General features: G+C 50.2%; 11 protein-coding genes across 11 annotated transcripts; 3 read left to right on the top strand and 8 right to left on the bottom strand.

Moving 5' to 3' along the window:
- Window positions 1–313: 313 nt before the first annotated feature.
- On the bottom strand, window positions 314–967 carry BO80DRAFT_488978 (uncharacterized protein). The gene has a single exon (XM_025723588.1). It carries the CDS (start codon window positions 909–911, stop codon window positions 492–494), a length of 420 nt encoding a protein of 139 aa, XP_025569339.1. The 5' UTR covers window positions 912–967; the 3' UTR covers window positions 314–491.
- Window positions 968–1,072: 105 nt separating this feature from the next.
- On the bottom strand, window positions 1,073–2,158 carry BO80DRAFT_419976 (aminoglycoside phosphotransferase family protein). Its single transcript, XM_025718325.1, has one exon. The coding sequence runs from the start codon at window positions 2,062–2,064 to the stop codon at window positions 1,198–1,200; it is 867 nt and encodes a 288-aa protein (XP_025569338.1). The 5' UTR covers window positions 2,065–2,158; the 3' UTR covers window positions 1,073–1,197.
- Window positions 2,159–2,528: 370 nt separating this feature from the next.
- On the bottom strand, window positions 2,529–3,793 carry BO80DRAFT_290273 (uncharacterized protein). The gene is made up of 4 exons (XM_025714991.1): window positions 3,484–3,793; window positions 3,209–3,415; window positions 2,992–3,138; window positions 2,529–2,922 (listed from the first exon to the last, which is right to left on the bottom strand). The coding sequence occupies exons 1-4, from the start codon at window positions 3,575–3,577 to the stop codon at window positions 2,624–2,626; spliced, it is 747 nt and encodes a 248-aa protein (XP_025569337.1). The 5' UTR covers window positions 3,578–3,793; the 3' UTR covers window positions 2,529–2,623.
- A 331-nt stretch (window positions 3,794–4,124) lies between these two features.
- Window positions 4,125–5,931, bottom strand: BO80DRAFT_498083 (uncharacterized protein; the record flags this gene model as incomplete). The annotated part of the gene is made up of 6 exons (XM_025724115.1): window positions 4,125–4,431; window positions 4,471–4,773; window positions 4,890–5,164; window positions 5,235–5,326; window positions 5,376–5,849; window positions 5,882–5,931. The coding sequence occupies 6 exons, from the start codon at window positions 5,929–5,931 to the stop codon at window positions 4,234–4,236; spliced, it is 1,392 nt and encodes a 463-aa protein (XP_025569336.1). The 3' UTR covers window positions 4,125–4,233.
- Window positions 5,932–6,277: 346 nt separating this feature from the next.
- BO80DRAFT_394996 (SIR2 family NAD-dependent protein deacylase) lies at window positions 6,278–7,598 on the bottom strand. The gene is made up of 2 exons (XM_025717295.1): window positions 7,111–7,598; window positions 6,278–7,047 (listed from the first exon to the last, which is right to left on the bottom strand). Exons 1-2 carry the CDS (start codon window positions 7,439–7,441, stop codon window positions 6,422–6,424), a joined length of 957 nt encoding a protein of 318 aa, XP_025569335.1. The 5' UTR covers window positions 7,442–7,598; the 3' UTR covers window positions 6,278–6,421.
- Window positions 7,599–7,659: 61 nt separating this feature from the next.
- On the bottom strand, window positions 7,660–9,170 carry BO80DRAFT_394992 (pyridoxamine 5'-phosphate oxidase family protein). The gene is made up of 2 exons (XM_025717294.1): window positions 8,827–9,170; window positions 7,660–8,765 (listed from the first exon to the last, which is right to left on the bottom strand). Exons 1-2 carry the CDS (start codon window positions 8,888–8,890, stop codon window positions 8,029–8,031), a joined length of 801 nt encoding a protein of 266 aa, XP_025569334.1. The 5' UTR covers window positions 8,891–9,170; the 3' UTR covers window positions 7,660–8,028.
- A 178-nt stretch (window positions 9,171–9,348) lies between these two features.
- Window positions 9,349–11,591, top strand: BO80DRAFT_394988 (aminopeptidase P family protein). The gene is made up of 11 exons (XM_025717293.1): window positions 9,349–9,629; window positions 9,701–9,865; window positions 9,924–9,956; window positions 10,009–10,136; window positions 10,191–10,583; window positions 10,633–10,676; window positions 10,727–10,760; window positions 10,811–11,032; window positions 11,082–11,200; window positions 11,249–11,375; window positions 11,434–11,591. The coding sequence occupies exons 1-11, from the start codon at window positions 9,428–9,430 to the stop codon at window positions 11,461–11,463; spliced, it is 1,497 nt and encodes a 498-aa protein (XP_025569333.1). The 5' UTR covers window positions 9,349–9,427; the 3' UTR covers window positions 11,464–11,591.
- Window positions 11,592–12,298: 707 nt separating this feature from the next.
- On the top strand, window positions 12,299–14,496 carry BO80DRAFT_369896 (protein serine/threonine kinase activating protein nimO; the record flags this gene model as incomplete). The annotated part of the gene is made up of 3 exons (XM_025716415.1): window positions 12,299–12,814; window positions 12,957–14,330; window positions 14,380–14,496. The coding sequence occupies 3 exons, from the start codon at window positions 12,299–12,301 to the stop codon at window positions 14,494–14,496; spliced, it is 2,007 nt and encodes a 668-aa protein (XP_025569332.1).
- A 1,409-nt stretch (window positions 14,497–15,905) lies between these two features.
- BO80DRAFT_290165 (uncharacterized protein) lies at window positions 15,906–16,496 on the bottom strand. The gene is made up of 2 exons (XM_025714990.1): window positions 16,167–16,496; window positions 15,906–16,112 (listed from the first exon to the last, which is right to left on the bottom strand). Exons 1-2 carry the CDS (start codon window positions 16,445–16,447, stop codon window positions 16,097–16,099), a joined length of 297 nt encoding a protein of 98 aa, XP_025569331.1. The 5' UTR covers window positions 16,448–16,496; the 3' UTR covers window positions 15,906–16,096.
- A 10-nt stretch (window positions 16,497–16,506) lies between these two features.
- On the top strand, window positions 16,507–18,312 carry BO80DRAFT_430268 (3-methyl-2-oxobutanoate hydroxymethyltransferase ECM31). Its single transcript, XM_025720675.1, has 2 exons — window positions 16,507–17,356; window positions 17,410–18,312. The coding sequence occupies exons 1-2, from the start codon at window positions 16,928–16,930 to the stop codon at window positions 18,028–18,030; spliced, it is 1,050 nt and encodes a 349-aa protein (XP_025569330.1). The 5' UTR covers window positions 16,507–16,927; the 3' UTR covers window positions 18,031–18,312.
- On the bottom strand, window positions 18,308–19,061 carry BO80DRAFT_460149 (ubiquitin-like protein ATG12; the record flags this gene model as incomplete). Its single annotated transcript, XM_025722375.1, has 3 exons — window positions 18,308–18,367; window positions 18,415–18,614; window positions 18,809–19,061. The coding sequence occupies 3 exons, from the start codon at window positions 19,059–19,061 to the stop codon at window positions 18,308–18,310; spliced, it is 513 nt and encodes a 170-aa protein (XP_025569329.1).
- Window positions 19,062–19,530: the final 469 nt, after the last annotated feature.

Here is a 19,530-nt window from a genome sequence, read left to right as displayed (position 1 = left end):
TGTCTCGGCGAGTCGATACTATTCAATTAGTATAGGTTCATGTTTGATTTTTTGCACAGTGTATGTTCATGACTTCTTTATTATGTTGTGTAACATGGGATACAGCTTACTCTCTGCAGGAAAACAAGAGATCTGAATACGTCGCCGTAGTTGGGGTTTAGTAGTCAATTAGCTAAGAATTAATTCTTGGAACAATTCAAGCCAGTGATGAGCAGAATGAACCTACTGAGATTGGTGGACTGTTCATTTCTGGAATCAGAGTACTAACTCATCCTCTACCTCGACGGACCCAAGCTCCCTCGACAAGTCATGAGCAATGGGAAATGCGCCCTCGGTCCAACCGCACCTTTCAATTATCGAACCAAGTCAAACACTCTTAGTACTGGGAACATCATCCCTTCGTGGCCATATGCCACAACTAAGCTTATCTAGGGCATTCTGAAGATATCAAACTCACACTTCTCCAACCACCAGCTCACATATCACTGCCCCTAGCTGCCCAATATCGGTCTGTATGGAATAACCTCTAAGGTCGGCCTTTTCCATATGTGTATCAGGTAACACATCGAAAGAGTTTCGTAATTACGCATCTCGGTCGACAAATTCGAACCCAGCAGAAAGTTACGACAGGTAATATCAGTCACGATAACTTTCTGATTATGGATATATGCGAGAGTAAGAGCCATCGCCCGAAGCAAAGAGATTTGAAGGGAGCTAGGCGGCTTATTTCGACGTAGGTATGGATTTAGACCGCCATTTTCCATAATGCAGAGCTGAGTGGCTGTCTCGAAGAACCTAACTTGAAGGCAAGGGACGATTCCATATACATGCCTAGGCGTCGGTAGATGGCTTGTTCGTGCTGGATGGATTCTATGTTTGCTTCCACTGCTTCTTCGCTGCTCATGCTCCATCTAGGAGGTAGCTGTATGGGCTGTCCTTGGCGGATGACCATGCCCTTTTTCCAATGCCGGGGATCTATTCCTGGGGAAAGGTGCTGATGAGTTTGACATGTTGGAAGAACATCATTTGAATGATTCAGTGGGAGCGACCTTGCAAAATAGAAAGAAGGATTGAGAGATCAAACTATCTACGTACTTGAGGAGACGCATCCTAATTATGCAAATACCGGCATGAGGTATGCTTAGGAAGAGGTAATGGTCACCTATGTAATACACCCCAGGTTACTGCGGCCGCAGCTCAAGACCACAGTTCCAAGTGAAGAGCCTTAAACCAGGCAGATTCACCGACGTATGGTTCCAGCATCCTCTCAAGCCAAAGACACCAGTCGTCATCCCATCGCAGGGCGCACACAGCATAAAAATACTCCCAGTAGCATGGATACCAGCCCGACTTCTCCCAGTCGATGACAACAACCTGTAGCTGCCCCGGTTCATCGCCAGTACTATCCCCATTTCTCTGAACCATGATGTTTTTCCTTTGAAAGTCGCCATGAGTAAAGATCGAACCATTGCTGTGAAGGAGACGTGGAAGACATTGGCGATAGAAATCTGCTCTAAAGATCGGGCGACCATCGTAGGTATATTTCAACGCCAGTGCCTCGACAAGAGTTTCGTGTGAGGTGAAAGGTCCGTTAATCTCGGGATTTGATTCAATTGTCCGGAAAATATCATCACAGAGATATCTCTTGCCTAAGCTACCGTAGTAGCCAGGCGATGGTAGCTGGCGTAGCTCATTGAAGTAGCTTTGTAGTGTGGCTGCAACAGTCTCTTTTTTTGAATGGCTTAGCTCCGGCCAGAGTGATAGTAGTGTCTGACCAGCAACGCGTTCCATGACGATATAACTTTTACGAGTCTCTGAATTGGAGTAAAGCGCGTAGACTCGAGGAACTGGGATACTCGTGTTCTTTCCAACATACAGCATGTTCTCTCCTTCGATAAGGTTGACGCCCCTTCCATACTTGACCACGTAGTGAGTCCCGATTTCGACCACCCTTCGTCCACCGTATGCCAGAGTTATATCGGGAGCTGCATCGATATCAGCCTCTGTGGGAAGAGGAGAAGGTAGGTCGGTTGCATAGTATGGAAGTTCTAGCGTGGATGCCATCCCTGCTGATCTGAGACGAAGGTGGAGCAGGAACTTAAATGGCTGTAGGTGAGTTGAGCACGTGAAAGAGACCAGAGCTCTGAATGACGCCCAGGCACGTACTAGGCTAGGGACTTGGTAGCCTAAAGCCACTTCCACCCCGCACTTCGGCTACGGGACGACCACATTCAACTTTTGTTATACCAGCTCTACAAGTATATTCCCAGTTTCAGAGAAGGGTATAGCTTCACTGAAAAGGTATATGTGTCTGTAGCGCGATCGGCCCGTCAAGAAGCCCAAGATCAGTTCCGGAAATTCTGTTAGCTGTTCTAGCCAGAGTCGTGTAATGCCAGCTGTGGTTCTGTGTCGTATACAGCGATTTCTTGACTTATCCTGTCATTGAATTAGAGGACCTCGAGCAGGTTCCAATTAATTAGCGGGCTCGCTACATGCCAACATTTGTATATATGACCGGGGCTTCCGAGTTTTTTGCCTATAAAGAAGTGGCATCACATTTCATAAGTCGATATTTCACATGAACAATAACATACATAGCCTTCCCCATCATACTCGTGTCTGCCTACTGCAGCTCGTGTCTTATCTCATTGCCTGGCAGTTCGCCCCGGCGTTCGTTGGCCTCCAAAAGATGAACCTGTTTGTCGGTACTACCCAATTCAGTCACCTGAGACCCGGATTGGGATTTCTGGGATCGTCGCCAGAAAAAGATGGCTGCGGCCCCACCCAGTAGGAATGGGACTCCAAGGCCGACTCCAAGGCCAACACCGAGTTTAGTGCTTTCGGGCATGCCTGATGCATTTTCAGTCACTGTATCGGTTGTAGACGCAGAGCTACCCGCAGCAGTGGTGGTAGCAGATGTTACTGTGGACGACGAAATTATTGTTGAGCGGGTCAATGTGGATGTGGATGTGGATGTTGTAGCAATCGTACTCGTCCCGATGGCAATAATCTCGCCGGTTTCCTTGTCAATTGTGGTGTAATTCCCGGCCTTGCAGCAGTCTTCTGCTGACGGACCGCAACAGTACTTCGTTCCACTGTCGTCGCAGGCCGTCAAGTACACACCGGCCGCTGTGTACTCTGGGTGTTTATCACTGTCAGCCGGAAGCAAACCGACAATGTAGCAGGCCAACGCGACGGCAACACATACGGGGGCAAAGCGCAGAGCATTTGTCAGACGGCCACGACGGTGAGGAGCAGTACTGTCGTGAGACACCGCCAGTGTCTCGATCATGGCATAGCAGGTCGACATCGCAGTATTCACTTTCAAGACAGCATGTGGTGACCCCGGTCCCGCACCCAACCAGCGCGCCGTCTTTGGTGGCATTGTAGTATTCGGAGGAACTCGCCTCGATGCCTAGTTAAAGAACACACAACATCAGAACGACAAGAAGAGCAGGGGAGATAGAATAGTCGAAGGTATACCGTTGTGTGAATAGCATTCGATGGCTGCTGTAAATGGAGAAGAGCATAGCAGTAGAAGGGCTGCTAAACGCCACTGCTTCTGTTGCAATCGCATATTGCTTTCAGGTAAACTAACAGCCTCAGGGGTTTTGAAGTTCTGCACTCGGCAGATAAGTGGGAGCCGGCGATGTGACAAAGCGACTATCCTCCCTACTAGATAATTGTCCTCCTGCGGCGTCCCTCAGAAGGCGGGAAATTCCTGTGCCGCCCAGGCTTCTTGGGGTCTCTCGGTCTTTCTGCGACAAGACGAGCGGCTGCTTGCAAGTGCACGCTTGGCAGTAATCTGCCCCTTCGGCAAGGGGATGCAATGCTCCATAATCTTCGTAAGCACTAGGGGCCTTGGGGCAGGGCCCGAGGCCAAGTCACGTTACGCCTCCATTAGACAGCCAAGGGCAGCATTTCGTATGACTCTTGATCCAGGTTAGAAGGCTGGCTTCACGCAATTTCAGGAATGAACGAACGTAGCAAAGCTTTGAGAGCTATTTGTCGCAGAAATATGATGTTGATTCGGCCTAAAGATATGTACCCCTCAGTTGACGCTAGCTGTTGGGGCCCGCAGCGCCGTGGCGGTCCCTGCCCGCTGCACCAAGGAGAAGGGCTCCCAGATTAAGCCAATGAGATCCCTTGCCTAGATACTTCCGGAGGTGGGGTCCTAAAGGCATTGTCGTGTCATGCAAGAGCATCGTTACTATCACACGAGATCTAGGTATTTCAGACATCCTCGTCGAAGTCATCAAAGGGAAAGTGGTCGCGGGCTGCAGTAATATCATGATCAGTCTCAACCACTTCAAGAATTTTGTCTTTCATCTCCTGCGCCAATTTTCGCGCATCATCATATTCACTATTTGGCACCCAACCCAGCACATCCGCATTTAAAGCATGTCGCATTTGCTCAAGGGCGTCATCGGCCTCTTGTTATTGTGTGTAAAGCTCAAGAGTATCTTGGACGTCCTTATCTGGGTATCGTACTGGAGGCACGCAGTGTATGAACTCGGCGAAAAAGCCTGGCCAGCTTTGTATGGCACGCATGATATCAACCCGCAGAGTAACCGAATCCCCTTCCCAGGGTGTGCCTGCGCTCTCTAGAATTCGCTGGCGTACAATGTTGATGTCATCGAATATCGCATCATAATGTTCTTCGTTCAGTTCCTTGGTGAAAATGGCATAGAGAAAATGGACCATTCTTCTTCGAAGAATCTCGCGCATATATGCCTGTTCAGTCTCGGGTAGGGAGTCAAAGTTAGGAGGTAGCTGGGGCTCTTTAAGCTCTTCCGACTCAGGGTACCATAGTTCTAGAAATGTTTCGGTATGCCAGCCGCGAGGCTCAGGGGGAGGATGAAGCAATGTTGCCAATCAATCAAACCAACAATCTCATGTGAATCTGACACGAGAATGTTATTTGGCTGAAAATCAGGGTGTCGTATAACCGGCCGATGCAGTGCTGTTTCAGCCCCAAACCCAAGGAAAGGTGCGATTTTCAGGTAATCGGAAAGGTTTTGAATATGGGGATCCGGAGAGACTTTGCGAAAATGATAGGTCTCTCTATACAGACGCTCATAGGGCACGCGAGATTTCGCGTGAGATTTTGTCCAAACCAACTCCCGCTCACCAACAGCGCGAAAGATATCGGTAGAAGACAGCCCTGTTCGCAGTTAAAAAGCGTCATAAATTATCAATTGCTCCTAAACACAATAAAGGCCCTGTTTACTTACACGGTCCTCTGTCGATTAACATTGTGCTTCTTTCACCAAGCCACCTATTATAATGTGCTATGGGCCCTATACAAAACCCAGCATCCTTCTGACTCAGCTTGGCAGAGGGACACTTTCCTCTAGAAGATCTTGCGGTAGTACAAGCTTCCATAAGCAGGAAACTTCAATGACATCAGTCGTGTCTCCCACTCAACAATCTGTTTCATCATTTTACGCCGGTCATCTTGTGTCATCGAATACCATATATCACCGAGAGGGGTGCCACCCAACTTCTCGATAATGATATACTCAGACCCAACTGGATTCAGATTTGTCGAAGACCAAGCGCATACCTTGGGTGTTCGAATTCCATGCAGCCGGAGGTAATCCAGAGTTGCTACCTCGCTAGCCACAGCGTAGCGCTTAGGTACGGTTGATGGATACGGCAATCTTGCGATGACACACCTGCCATCTTTCAAAGTCACCTGGAAGATGCGGTTAAACCCACCTTCTGACAATCTGGAAAAGGCGGCGATGTCAGATGGGGCATAGCCAGAAGCAAGAGCTGCAACATTCTTCAAGGCGGAGACGTCGAATTTGAGGTAGCGTTCCGACAAGCGTACATGCTCATTGTAACTAGATCTGTCAGTTTTCGAGAAATAGCTGACAGAGAGAAGGACGTACAGCCATCTCCCAGACGTATATTGAAACAGGTCATCGTTGGAACACGCATTCGATCGACGTGTTTATCCCGCCATTCCTCTTGATTGAGCCCCGACTTCATATGATCGTGGGAACCGACCCAGCAGCAGACGGAGGCCCCTTAGTGGCATTTTACAAAGAAGCTCATTCATAGCTATACTGTACTTAAGAAGATAGGTGCTCACGAAAGGTGATCTGTTCCGAACGGTGGGTGATATGCACATGCAAAGGGAGGTCAGATCTGAATCGGAAGGAAGAATCTCCGGCTGGTCGCCACAGGGAAGCCAAGCGTTACAGTCCGTTCACGTAACACAACCAATTATACCAACAGCCATGAAGGAAATCGAACACATGCTAGACCAGGGTGATGGCTGGAGATAATTCTATTTACTCCTGCACGTGGGTGCTGAGTTTAAAGGGGACGGGCGTCGACGGTTGCCTAGGCCAACTAGGTGCGTCGGAACTGCATGCCTTTGTTTGTACAGTCTAATAAACTGGTTTACAGCTCACACCTCCCCTATCACCCCCTTCAGAATTTCCGGGACAACAGCACTCGCATCACCTTCGAAGAACCAATCTCCGGGCATCAGTCCTGAAGAACCGACATCTTTCCGGTCCATATTGACTACCGCAACTCTGGCTCCTCTTTCCCGTGCCTTATCCACATATCCTGCTGCAGGGTATACCCTGGAGCTTGTGCCAATCACTAATATCAGATCGACGCTACCTTTATTTAACCATTGATCCACCCGATCAAGAGTGTGTAATGGTAAGCTCTCTCCGAACCACACCACCCCGGGACGTAAAAGCCCATCTTTGCATTCTGGGCAGTGTGGGAGCACATCTGTGCTCAGTGGCGAAAGAGGAACGCGTTCGTCCGATATATCAACTGCCATATCCTCATCTGCCCCCAGCGCATTGGATAGCGATTGAGAGGCTTCTCTGCCTGTTTTGTCCTCGGTGGACGGGCTCAGCTTGGGAGCATTCTTTGGCAGTGCGAGGGCAGGGACAATTGGGTCGTTAAAGTCTTCGCGTGAGTAACTGCAATAGAAGGATGTACACTTTACTGTGAAAAGAGAGCCATGGAGAAGATGGAGTTGCTGTGCCGGGTGTTTCGCCCGTTGCGAAAGGCCTTGTAGTGCAAGGTAGTTGATTAGTGATTATCACTTCGAGCAAAACCCAAGGAATTACATACCATCCACATTCTGACTCAGCGTAATGAAGTCTTTGTTTTTTCGGGCAAGCTCGGCCAAGGCGTAGTGTGCGCGATTGGGCTGTGCCTCGAGGGCCATGTGTCTCCGATAACTATAAAATTGCCATACCAGATCGGGGTTCGCATCGAATGCCTCGGGCGTCGCCAGCTCTGTCGCGTCGTAGGATCGCCATAGGCCTCCGGCTCCTCGAAAGGTGGGAAGTCCTGAAGAAGCGGAGATACCGGCTCCTAATAGGGCAATGATCCGCCTGCACCCTTTTAAGTAGACGTTAAACGACTTAATGTCTGCTGCGGGAATGGCCGAGGGGGCCATGGTGGAGTGCCGGGGAAATCGCGGATATGTTCTGAACCATGCACGGATGCTCCTGGAGTAAGAACCACTATTGTGTGCCTCGACGTCAAGCGGGTATATACAGGCAGGTCAGACGATGATTCTCCCCTGTGAGGAGGAAATTTTGTGTCGAGTCAGGCATCTGGAGAAGTTATAACTAAGTTGGCGTTCCGTTGAGTCGCGTTCACGCTAATGGTGGCGATGACGTGGGGTCGCATCTAACTAAACCATTTATGTTTGCGATCATACCTAGGTAATAGTTCCATTAAAGGGCCAAACAGAAGGTCGATCCAAATATGCATGAGGAGGTTTAGTTGGATTCTCAGGAATTCAGTAATAGAAACACTTGCATATCCTTGCGAAGTCTGGGCTGGAGATTGTAGCGACACTGCGGCGTGCAGCGACTACAATACCCCGCAGGGTCAGAATTAGGCGGGGTATCGATTCTTCAAACATGTTTTTGTCATCACAGCATCGTTTAGATTGCCTTAAAGCAGTAAATCAAGACATATACGCTCAAAAACATGAGCACAAAAGAGACAAGAAGGCATTAATCTCGCTTATCAGGCTCAATGTTGTTCCTCCACTGGAAGCTCGATCCCAATGGCCTTCTCCGCATAAGCGCGATTCCCATCATTCTTCGCGGCAACAAAGGACTTCACATAGCTTGGCACCTCGGAAACCTTGTTTCCAGGGCTAGGAACAGGCTCGCCAAACGTCTCCCAAACGGGGACTACCCCAGTCCAAACACGGTCGGTAACCTCCGCATCGCCTGTATCTTTCTTCTCATCTGAGACGCCACCATCTCGGATCTTACCACTGCCACTCATGATCTTGACCTTCAGGATGACGGTCGAAGACATCTCTGCACGGTCTGGAGGGACGCGCGTATGTGCCCAACGGTCCGAAAGAACCGAATTGGTGATAAGCTCCATCGCGTAGAGCTTCTCGGCTTCATCAGTGACCAACTTAGCGTACCCCTGAAGAATAGCTGAGCGATAGTTATAGCTATGGGAGTTCGGTGTCAGAGACAAGATCAACCCATCGACTTTGCTGGCAGCCACGCAAACAGGTAGCCCTTCTCCTTCAGCATTTCGGGCCAGATTCATGATCCGAGAGCTGACATAACCATGAAGATAGCAATCAAGCGGCTCGTCGATGCTAGCTGACGGGTAATCGAATGAGCCCATCTGTCCGATCATGGGCAATATTGCAGGGAATGGCTCCGACGGGTCGGGACTGAAGGATACATGGAGGACCTGAGAGGAGTTTATGATGGCATGAATGGCACCTAGATCATAGGTTGCTATGACAGGTCTTAGTAAAACCTCTTAACGTGTTACAGTCGGGTATTCTGAAGAATATACCTCGGTGCTTGTAGCGGTTGACCGTGTTCGACGGCCGCTTCGGGTATGTTAGAGTCCGCCCCATTGTCTCTGATGCGCTGACAATTGAGGATTCACGACTCAGTATCTAAGCAGAGGTCGTTAACACGGTAGAGAACTAGTTGAAAGTCGAGACAACGTAAGACTTGGTATTAGAACTTGTAGGCTTAGTTTATATATCCTTGAGATGACTCATAACTAGCCAGAATCACAGCATCGAGGGATTCCATCAAGAGGCGCAACCTGGTCCTTGGGGTTACAGTCCAATGGCGAGAACTTCTCTCTCTAGACAGTTCATAGCTCTGGTACGCTCTCGAGGACCGAGATAAGAAGCATGTGGGATGAGCTCGCAAGGCGCGGCCTAACCCGGAAAGTGCATGCGAGACCATCGCAAACTACTCAACGCTGATTGGTCGATCCCGCCGACCGAGGCTGACAACCTGAGGCATGGGGCGGCGGCCTGAACCAAGGGTCTCCGGAGGTCTCGCGATCACCGCCGACCATCCGAACCAAACGCGGCCGAGATAGCCAGTCTTGTTTCCGACAGAGCTTGTCCAACACCTTCAATGGTGCTTCAATAACGATGTCAACATGCAAAGCAGCCATCCGCCAATGGCCTCGTTATCTCCGTCGCCAGGCACCTCTCACCTCCGTTCCGCATATTAGCCGGCCGGTACTCCAACATCCTGCTCTGCGCCGTACTTACGCCTCTATCTCCGCCGCGGAGCTCAAATTCGGCCAGCCGCTACACGAGACGCATCCCCATATCCTGAACCCCGGAGAACGTGCGTACATGCAATCTTGGTTCCCCGATGTTTAGTGCAGCACTTCGGATACATTATTAACGTAACACAAGTCACACCTGGGATAACGGCTCTCGAGTATGCTCAACGCCGGTCACGACTCGCCAACAAATTACCCAAGTATGCTGTCGCCGTGCTCGCTGCTGCAGAGGTCACGTACCGTGCCTCGGGAATATTCAACGAATACCGACAGGACTCGAATTTCTTCTACTTGACAGGTGAGTGGTCATAACGGCTTATTGGGAGGCGGTGTCACTCACAGCTTTGTTCATATAGGTTTCAACGAACCCAATGCGTTAGCCATCGTCGGTGAGCTTATATCACGGAGTCAATTATAGATTTTAGCACTCATTCTAAACAGCGAACGACGGGTCCGGGAACAATCACCTCTTTCATCTCTACGTCCGGGAGAAGGATGCCAAAGCCGAACTTTGGGATGGAGCTCGCTCTGGCACCCGTGCAGCAATCGACGTTTTCAACGCGGACGAAGTAAGATGCCACTCGATCATCTACACTGAGTACTGTTGACATTTTGGGTTGCAGTCGGGAGACATTGAACGCATCGGGGATCTCCTTCCTAAGATCCTTGCGGATGCCACAAAAGTCTATACGGACATTCCGGCCTTCAACCCTGGAAGGTCATCCTTGCACCGGTACCTGTACGGCCCTACGGGAGCATCCGAGAAGCTCAAGAAGCTGGTCGACTACCGGAAGGTTAAGTCATTGCGCCCCATTCTCAACGAGATGAGAGCCTTCAAGAGCGAGGATGAAGTCGTGCAATTGCGCCGTGTTGGACAGGCTTCCGGGAGAGCGTTCACCGAGTCCATGAGGCAGACATTTACCAAAGAGAAGGACTTGACTGCTTTCTTGGAGTACAATTTCAAGCGCAATGGCTGTGATGGCAGCGCATTCGTCCCGGTTGTCGCGGGTGGATCTGTAAGTAACCCTTCTCATGTGGACTATAAACAGAGGCTAATGGATGTAGAATGCCCTGAGTATTCACTATACCAGAAACGATGACGTTTTGAGGTATGTCCCCCTCAAGCCATGGCCATTGCGATACTTACACGAGGTTCCAGGGATGGGGATATGGTTCTAGTCGATGGAGGTGGCGTGCGTAATTTCCCCCCATCAATTGAACAACGAGACTAATTGATTTACAGGAGGCAGGCACTTATATCTCCGACATCACCAGAACCTGGCCGGTTAACGGCAAATTCTCCGATCCCCAGCGTGATCTGTACAACGCCGTGCTGAGTGTGCATCGCAGCTGCATCTCCCTCTGCAGAGAAGATGCTGGGCTCACTTTGGACCGGTTGCATACCATTGCCGAGAATGGCCTGCGAGAGCAGTTGATACAGCTTGGGTTTAATATCTCTGGTGATGTAAGTGTTCGTCTTTGACCCGGGATTTTCAGGCACTAACCATACTCAGGCCATGGGCATTCTTTTCCCTCACCACCTGGGTCACTATGTTGGCCTTGATGTCCATGACTGCCCCGGGTATTCCCGCGGCTACAACCTTAAAGCAGGCCAGTGCATCACCGTGGAACCGTACGTATCAATGTTCTCATGAAATGTGGTTATACTAATGATCGCCAGTGGTATCTACGTCCCTGATAATGACCGTTGGCCGGAGAAGTTCCGGGGTATCGGTATCCGCATCGAGGACAGCGTCTGTGTCGGAGATGACAGTCCCATTGTGCTCACCACGGAGGCAGTCAAAGAGGTAAGTCTTATACCTTTTACTAATGAAGAATCATGGCTTAGACGGTAACTTGTTCTAGGTTGATGATATCGAGGCTCTCCGTGATTAGGGGTCGAGGACCGCAGTCGTGTATACATAGATACCCTTGCATATGATTGTAAAATAGTGAACCGGATATTGGAAGGAAGTAAGCAGTCCAAGGCCAGGTTGAGTAAAAAGTAAACAGAGAAGAATCCGGTTTCGTGATTCGTGGTGTGGTGTAGACGTCACCAGTATTACCCGTATCCAAAACACCTGGACGCGTGAGTGGGGGTTGTCTGTATGTAAGTTGTACGGAGTAGGAATCATGTATGGGCGAGGGAAGCGAGACATGGGGACATAAACCGTGCAGTCCCTCACCTTCGCCCCTACTTTGGAAGGGATAGCGGCAGCGAGTCCTCCAGACCTGCCCTAAAGAGCCGCGAGCGCGCCCCGAGAGAGAATGGAAGAAGAATCAGTCGAATGGTTCATGCTTCGCGCCGGGCGGTGGTTGTCCGGCGCACATCCCGGAGCCAAAACAAACCCGCCGGGGGCTCCACCGACCTTCCCTGACACGCTTAGTCTGCTTTGCTCTTCTTTCCATCATCACCACCAGCCAGTCTGCTTCTCCTCCCCTTTGACCTCCCGTTCCCACCTCCCAACCCACCACTCCCCCCCAGGCTCTCGCGGGTTTGGCTGCACTGCTTCCCCTTCTCACAGGGCACGGCTTTCTGGTCGCTTCTCGCACGCTCACCGCCGCTCCTTATTTGCTCTCCTACCGCGTCGACCATGGCCTTTTTCTAACCGAGTAATCTGCCCATCGAGACGTGTAACGCATCGCGTGCTCGCCTCCAGTGCCCCTCTTTTGCCGGTGTCCAACTCACCGCGAACTTGTCTCATTATAGTGCCTTGTATATCGTTACCACATGGCAGCTGTATTCGTACCACCTTCGCCTCGGTCTACTCTTAATATGTCGACTCGCCGACCACTCGCCAACGTGCCGAATGCTACCAATTCCCCTCACAGATCGGGCCTCGTGCCTGCCAAACGTCTACGACCAACAAGCACTCACATTGACATCCCTTACGGCCAGCCCCCTCCGAAGAAGCAGGTAGTGGACGGGCAGGACGCGGACGCTCGATCTCCGACCCGGACCAGGGCGTCCGTCTACCAGAACACCGACTCCAAGCTGTTCCTGCGGCGGACAAATAATGCTCAGCCGAGTGCGTTTGAGAGGAAACTGGTAGCCGTGAGAGATAAGGAACGACAGGCACAAATGAAAGGCACAAGGAACGAGAGGCCTTCTGCGGAGACCCTCGATTCCATTAGGCAGTGGCAGAGGCATTACCGCAAAGCCTTTCCTCAGTTTGTTTTCTACTTCGATAGTATCCCGGAAGATGTTCGCAGTAAATGTTCCAGACAGGTGCTTGCGTTGGGAGCGGTAAGTTTCTCATCTGCTTCGGCATCCCGAAAGCACTGTTTTCTCTCTGGAGCGACGTGCTGGGTGTCAATGAGACCTTACTTTTCTTGTGTGAAAGATATCGTTGCGTGTTCAGAGAGCATAGCTAACACATCCCGCACAGCGCGAAGAAAAATTCTTCTCGCGTCTAGTGACCCATGTCGTTACCTCTCGCACTATCCCCCCGGAGAATGATGTCGCGAACGCACCAGAATATAATGGGGAGGCTGCGGACCAAGCACCTGTGGACGGCTCGCTACAGACAGTCAACCCTTCATTGCTCGAAAAAAGCGCCGACACACACCTCCACATGTCCTTGAAAAACGATGCACGGCGGGAACAGAAGGGTATAGATGTTCTGCACAGAGCCCGCCAAATGGGGATGAAGATCTGGGCCATTGAGAAGCTACAACGTATGATTGTAGCCATAAATGATGGAGATGTCGGAGGTCATGACAGTCATACCACTCGAAATAGCAATGTCGCCGGTGGTCTCACCAGGGCTCGGGGTGAAAACGATCTGTCACAAGTTCTCCAGAATGAACTTCTGAATGGCCCGTCTGATCGTAACCCCCTTTCGGTGCTGAAAGAGCTGGTGATGTTCAAGGGGCCTTTCATATATATCCACGACATGGACGAGAAGACACGGCCCGTCATGGTGCGCGAATACCCCAAAGTCACAAGACGGCAGGATGGTCAATGGCCGCAATTCCGGAGTGCACGGCTAGGAAAATGTCCGTTCATTGAGGAGCCCCCAACGAAGAAGGAACTTGAGCGCCGGCGTGCCCGCGTACGAGAAGGAGAAAAGAAACTTCTCGCCAAGGCTACTGCTGTCCAGGAAGTCCCGGATGCTAAACTAAACGCACCAGAGACCGAGAGGAAGACTATCAAATGCGAGTCTGAGGACAAGAGTCCTGAAGTGGACCAACCAGAAGAGGTACCCCTTGAAAAACAAATTGACATGCAGGAGATGCAGCCGACGAAACAACTATCGCCCAGGAAAAGCTCGGAGAGTTTCATGCCTCCCCCACTTCATCGCAAGGGGCCATTCTTCCACGGCCATGAGCCTGCTGCATCAGGCGTACAACCTTCGAATATCACGTCCGCTATACGCTCCCAAATGGTTTCCTCAACTGCTGCCGCACCCGGTGCCAAGGCTGGTGTGAGCAAGGAAGTCCATGAACTGAAAAGAAAGGTGCTCGAGAAAGGAAACGGCGGGCTTGCAGCTGGCACAATGCCCCCATCGCACCACGCTGTAGATGGAGCCGCTTCATTAAGGATCAAGGCTCAGGAAAACCGCATCGGCAATATGCGACCACCCGAGAAACTTGTAAAGTTTCCCGAGGAGATAACGATAAAGATGGAGGGTACTGGGGCTATCAAGCGGCGGGCAAGTGATCGGAAGGCCATGGTAATCCCGAAAAAGAAAGAGAGAAGGAGGGACCCCAAACCAGGCTACTGTGAGAACTGCAGGGACAAGTTTGATGACTTTGAAGAGGTAATTCTGAGCACCGAGATTCGACTATGACGAGGCTAATCATCGACAGCACATCGTGACCCGGAAGCATCGCCGATTTGCAACGAACCGAGCGAACTGGGCCGAACTGGATGCTTTACTCTTTCAGCTGGCGAGGCCCTTGAAAGAACCAGTCTCGGTATTATAACCAGGTTACACGCTAGAAGAACAAAGGAGAGCAAGTGCTGTATATGTACGACTTTTGTTGGACGCTCAGCGGGGATAATTGATGAAAGAAAATGAGCCATCCTTCCATAGCATTGGCATCCATGTCTCTCATTTGCTCTCCGGAGCGGCATATTACGATCGACTGGGCTTGTGTCTAGTTCTTATCTTCTATCTCTCCCTCTTTTCTCTCGCGCCAATTCTGTCTATCGCCTTTCCACTCGCACTTCGTTTCCCTTGTAATTGCTGCACAACCGGCGTCCTTGGATTTTGCATGCCTTATCCCTGCATACTGTTGACCTGATGAACGAAAAGCATCTTACGGCCTCGCCAGCGACATTTTTTGGAAGATCTTGAAAACCCCATCAATAGTGAAAAGGGAAAAGGCGAAGAGAAAGCGAAGAAGGGGCTCAGGATGGAATGAGGCGACACGGAACTCATCAGCATCCAGTACATGCATGCATGCACACAGCGCATTGGGAGATCAGCTTCTACTTTGATGGCCTACATTGGCATTGTTTGGCACTTGCTTGATTGTGGCTTACTCTCATATTCTTCTCCTTTTCTTTCTGTTTTGCATTTATCTGTTCTGTTCGATTCTCACGAGTACTCATGGGCGGATGTGTTTTACGGGGTTGCATACAAAGGCATGCGGTACATGCCTGGACCGGTGTTGATTACTGCTTTCGAGCTTGGTGGTTATTCTTTCTTCACTTGTTTTTCTTTTCTCCTGTCTCTCGTCTCGTGACTGTGCCTATTGCTAGTGACTTCATTGGTATACTGGCCCCCAGTCAGTCAGTTGTCTCTCTAGACTCTTAGTACTAGCGATATTTGGCTCTATCACTATAGTCACATCCATAGAAATGGAACACAAGCTAGTTATTTACGAAGCGCGCTAGCGCTGAGTAACTCTAGGTTTGCTCCTACTAGGTCTGTTGCCAGCCCGTTTGCTTCTCATTAGTCTAAAGATTTCACCAACTCAGCTTCTCATTGGCTTTTATTTTTCATGGATAACGTGATTTTTGTTCTGCTATTTCCTTCTATTGCTTTTTTTTTTCTTTTAACTTACTTTTTAGTCCTGCCTGAGGCCCTGCTTGAGGTCCTGTTTAAAATTCTGGATGAGGTCTTACGTGAGGCCCTGCCTGAAGTTCTACAGGGGGTGCTGCGTGAGACCCTGCCTGAGGCCCTACGGGGGGTGCTATGTGAGGCTGTATATAAAGTCCTACCTGAGGTCCTGCCTGAGGTCTTACTTAAAACCCTAGGTAAGGTCCTATGTGAGACCCTGCCTGAGGCCCTAGGTGAGGTCCTACGTGAGGTTCTGCCTGAGGCCCTGCGTGTCTCTATATAAGAGTCTACTAGGTCGTGGCCGCAGGTCACGACCTAGTATCATTTCACTACCTTAATTGCTACTATGTAATCCGAGAAAACCCCGCCAAAGTAGAGAACCATTAACCCCTCCTTGCCTACTTACGGAGTATCAGACGTCAAACTACTCCGTACCTTAGCCACGATCCACATGCACATACATAGTAGCCAGTGCAGAACTATCTAATTAGCCCATTCATATGCAGATCTAACCACTATCAATCTACTACCCTACTATTCCATACTAAGTATTAGAATAGTGGGTGAATGAGTGACTTGCATGCTCACCTCAGCCTCAGCCTCGGTCCACATCCACATCCACCCTCCCTCGGTCCGGGAAACAAAAAAAAATAAAAATAAAAAAAAAGAAGACATGGAACCAACCAATAGAAAGATCTAAGCGCCACAACTGCACGTCCACTGGACCAATAAGCGATCGTGGCAAAGCCGCACGGCCTAATCTGGCCGAAAAAAAAGATTATGCAAAACCAAGAAAAAGAAAGGGCGTGCATAATGAAAATGTTGGGGAAAATTAAAGTAGGTTCTGGATGATCCGGGCTACGCGGCATAGTCTATACCAGGTTGGCTTTATAAGACGGGCTGCTGCTGCTGCTGGTTCTGGTGGGGACGGGGCGCGGAGAAGAACTTAACGATCGAACAAAGGGTTGCTAATTTGATCGTCGAGCTTTCTTTTTTATTTTGATTCTTTGCGGTGTTTCAATTCGCAGCATACTTGTCTGGGCTGTGTGGGGGATCGTCCTTTGATACTTGATCCAGTACTTCTTTTTTTCTTCTATCCTTTTGCTTCCGGGTAGTGACGGCATTGGGACCTTTTTTTTTTGCCGCTTAGGACCTTTGCGAGTACCTTGCCTGACACTCCACGCCGATAGGTGTTTGTGTGCCTGTGTTTGCCGTTTTCGGTTCTTTGTGTTTGCCATCTTATATTTGCCTCTTCAGGGGCGACTAACGTCGGTGCTGTCATTTGATTCCCCCTCAAGACATCAGTCTTCGTCCATCTCTTGTACATACCCGAACTATTCGATATCATCATGGCTGCGAGACTATCGACTCAATGGCTGGTGCCTCTGGCAAGGTCCTCCGTCCGCTGTCGGACTGCTTCCGCACCAGTCTTTTCGGTTCTGGCTGGCCGACCTGCCATCGCCACTCGGTCCGGATGTGAGCCTCAGAAGCGGCATAGCTCTCATTCCCCGCTGGGGGCGGCCCCGGCCAATCCCCGCAAGAAGGTGACCATGCAGACGTTACGGAACCTTTACAAGAAGGGCGAACCAATTACGATGCTTACCGCCCATGACTTCCCCAGTGGGCATGTTGCCGAGCTAGCGGGAATGGATGTGGTTCTGGTCGGAGATAGCTTGGCCATGGTTGCCCTCGGCATGGAGGATACGAGTGAGATTCTCATGGAAGAGATGTTGCTGCATTGTCGGAGTGTCGCCCGTGCAGTCAAGAGCGCATTCACGGTCCGTATACTATCCCCGTTGCGGCGAGACAGCCGAGACTGACGATGACGTAGGTTGGAGATCTTCCCATGGGCTCCTATGAAGTCTCCCCGGAACAAGCTGTTCAATCGGCCATTCGCATTGTGAAGGAAGGTCGCGTCCAGGCTGTCAAGCTTGAGGGTGGTGCCGAAATGGCACCAACCATTAAGCGCATCACCCAGGCTGGTATTCCTGTTGTCGGTCATATCGGGCTTACGCCTCAACGCCAGCACGCTCTTGGGGGATTCAGAGTCCAGGGCAAAACGACCGCCGGCGCATTGAGGTTGTTGAAAGATGCTCTGGCTGTACAAGAAGCCGGGGCATCCCTCATCGTGCTCGAAGCAGTGCCTGCCGAGATCGCCGCCCTCATTACCAAGAAGTTGCGTATCCCCACTATTGGCATCGGGGCTGGGAACGGCTGTTCCGGCCAAGTTCTAGTCCAGATTGACATGACCGGAAACTTTCCCCCGGGACGATTCCTCCCCAAGTTTGTCAAGAAATACGCCGACGTCTGGGGAGAGGCCATTAAGGGCATCCAACAGTATCGTGATGAAGTCAAAAGCCGGGCATATCCATCCGAAGAGTACACCTATCCCATCGCAAAGGAGGAGTTGGCTGAGTTTGAAAAGGCCGTGGAACATATTCACGAAAAATGAGTGCCCGTATTCTCCACTCAGCGTTCCAGTTTATCTGCTGCAGATGTTGAGTGATCCACACTTTTGCATCATGACTTGCATTATGCCCAGCAAGTTGTTCCAGTGATACCTTGATATTTCATGTCCATGTTCATGATTCTCATACATGATAAAGGTGCCAGGGTTCTGCGCACATTGCATTCCAAACGCTTGTTTCCTGTTAGCTCGATATTCGTTATCTTCTCTAGCAAGATTACCTGTAAATAGTATAGACAATAATTGTTATCATTAATCATCATCACCCGAAAGCAGGTGTCATGGAGTAAGCAACGATGAGCTGCTCATCAGTCTTGAAACACTTGAAGCTGTCAGTAGAAGACAGGTTAATCTGACAAGATGGCTTACCCTCCACAATCCACCAACACCTTCATCCAGGCCTGGAGCAAATACGCTGTTAACATAGCAGAACACCGAGTCAGACTCTTTACAGTCTAGCTTCTTTCTGAGAAACTTCACGACTGTTTCGAACTTTTGCGATGCACTGATCTTGAATACCCGGTTTTTGAGGATGGGAGCTGAAGGAAGAGGCTGGAAGCGAACCGTAACTGCAACGACGTTAGCATTCGTCGCACGAGGATAAGCCACATGACGTTACTAGGCGCGAGCGCCAGTGGTGAGGGGCCAATCTAGAGCTCAAAAAGCGCCCATCAAATTGGCCCAGAACGAGGTAACATGAGCAAACTGATAGACAACTTCTAAGGTGATAAGTAGCTGCTTGATAATATAAAGTTACACTTGCCTTTTCCCGTATCCACAGCTTCGGCATCCGCCAACGCTTGATGGGCATCGCGGGGTAGACTGGTTAACACCACGGAAGCGGACATGGTCATTGGCAAATCCGCGCCTTGCTTATCGTCTGGTATAGGTGCATTTTGGGTATTCGAGGAAGCGTCGGAGGATTGTTTACGATTGGCTGGTCTGTGGGTGAGGCTGGTTTGGTCGGGGTTGGGAGAGTTTTGGGCCGAGGGGCCTTGGGAAGATGAGGATTCCATTCCAGTTTGAGACTGGGGTAACTCCACTGTTTGCTTGGTCTCGAGTGGACAAAGGATAAGCAGGAGATGTGGGAGAGGCTCGGTGATGTGTACAGTACGGTGAAACAGATTGGGGTTGAGATTGAGATTGAGCTTGATGAAGAGGTCGATGGATAGTTGGTAGTTGTTGATGTTGCATTGATTGCATTGTCAGGCGGAGGTGGGCACCTCAGGCAGAGCGTGGTCCAATCACAACGTCCGGCACCATCTTCCATCCATTATCAGTTTCTCCCCTGCCTGGTTGGGTTGGAAACTAGTCAATAGACTGGGACACTTTGTTACTTTGTAAGACCCAATAGAACACTTTGCAGTGAAGCCAGAGACGCCACTTGCTCATGGAGGTGACGTGATGACAGGCAGGTGTCATTAATGCCCATGTACTTCTCCCTTCAGACACAACTTCCAGCTAACTAACGGGGTACGCTCGGAA

The sequence above is a fragment of the Aspergillus ibericus genome (assembly GCF_003184845.1).
Source record: "Aspergillus ibericus CBS 121593 unplaced genomic scaffold BO80scaffold_90, whole genome shotgun sequence".
NCBI lineage: Eukaryota > Fungi > Ascomycota > Eurotiomycetes > Eurotiales > Aspergillaceae > Aspergillus > Aspergillus ibericus.
This window is presented reverse-complemented; position numbering and strand designations above follow the sequence as displayed.

Coding starts and splice junctions, on each gene's coding strand:
- BO80DRAFT_488978 (XM_025723588.1), bottom strand. CDS start 911: ATGGAGCATGAGCAGCGAAGAAGCAGTGGAAGCAAACATAGAATCCAT.
- BO80DRAFT_419976 (XM_025718325.1), bottom strand. CDS start 2,064: ATGGCATCCACGCTAGAACTTCCATACTATGCAACCGACCTACCTTCT.
- BO80DRAFT_290273 (XM_025714991.1), bottom strand. CDS start 3,577: ATGCGATTGCAACAGAAGCAGTGGCGTTTAGCAGCCCTTCTACTGCTA. Junction 3,416..3,483: donor CGAATGCTATTCACACAACG/GTATACCTTCGA, acceptor TTCTTTAACTAG/GCATCGAGGCGAGTTCCTCC. Junction 3,139..3,208: donor ATGCTCTGCGCTTTGCCCCC/GTATGTGTTGCC, acceptor ATAAACACCCAG/AGTACACAGCGGCCGGTGTG.
- BO80DRAFT_394996 (XM_025717295.1), bottom strand. CDS start 7,441: ATGGCCCCCTCGGCCATTCCCGCAGCAGACATTAAGTCGTTTAACGTC. Junction 7,048..7,110: donor GCTGAGTCAGAATGTGGATG/GTATGTAATTCC, acceptor TTGCACTACAAG/GCCTTTCGCAACGGGCGAAA.
- BO80DRAFT_394992 (XM_025717294.1), bottom strand. CDS start 8,890: ATGGGGCGGACTCTAACATACCCGAAGCGGCCGTCGAACACGGTCAAC. Junction 8,766..8,826: donor CAACCGCTACAAGCACCGAG/GTATATTCTTCA, acceptor GACCTGTCATAG/CAACCTATGATCTAGGTGCC.
- BO80DRAFT_394988 (XM_025717293.1), top strand. CDS start 9,428: ATGTCAACATGCAAAGCAGCCATCCGCCAATGGCCTCGTTATCTCCGT. Junction 9,957..10,008: donor CAATGCGTTAGCCATCGTCG/GTGAGCTTATAT, acceptor CATTCTAAACAG/CGAACGACGGGTCCGGGAAC. Junction 10,761..10,810: donor TTCTAGTCGATGGAGGTGGC/GTGCGTAATTTC, acceptor ATTGATTTACAG/GAGGCAGGCACTTATATCTC.
- BO80DRAFT_290165 (XM_025714990.1), bottom strand. CDS start 16,447: ATGCCGCGTAGCCCGGATCATCCAGAACCTACTTTAATTTTCCCCAAC.
- BO80DRAFT_430268 (XM_025720675.1), top strand. CDS start 16,928: ATGGCTGCGAGACTATCGACTCAATGGCTGGTGCCTCTGGCAAGGTCC. Junction 17,357..17,409: donor CAGTCAAGAGCGCATTCACG/GTCCGTATACTA, acceptor ACGATGACGTAG/GTTGGAGATCTTCCCATGGG.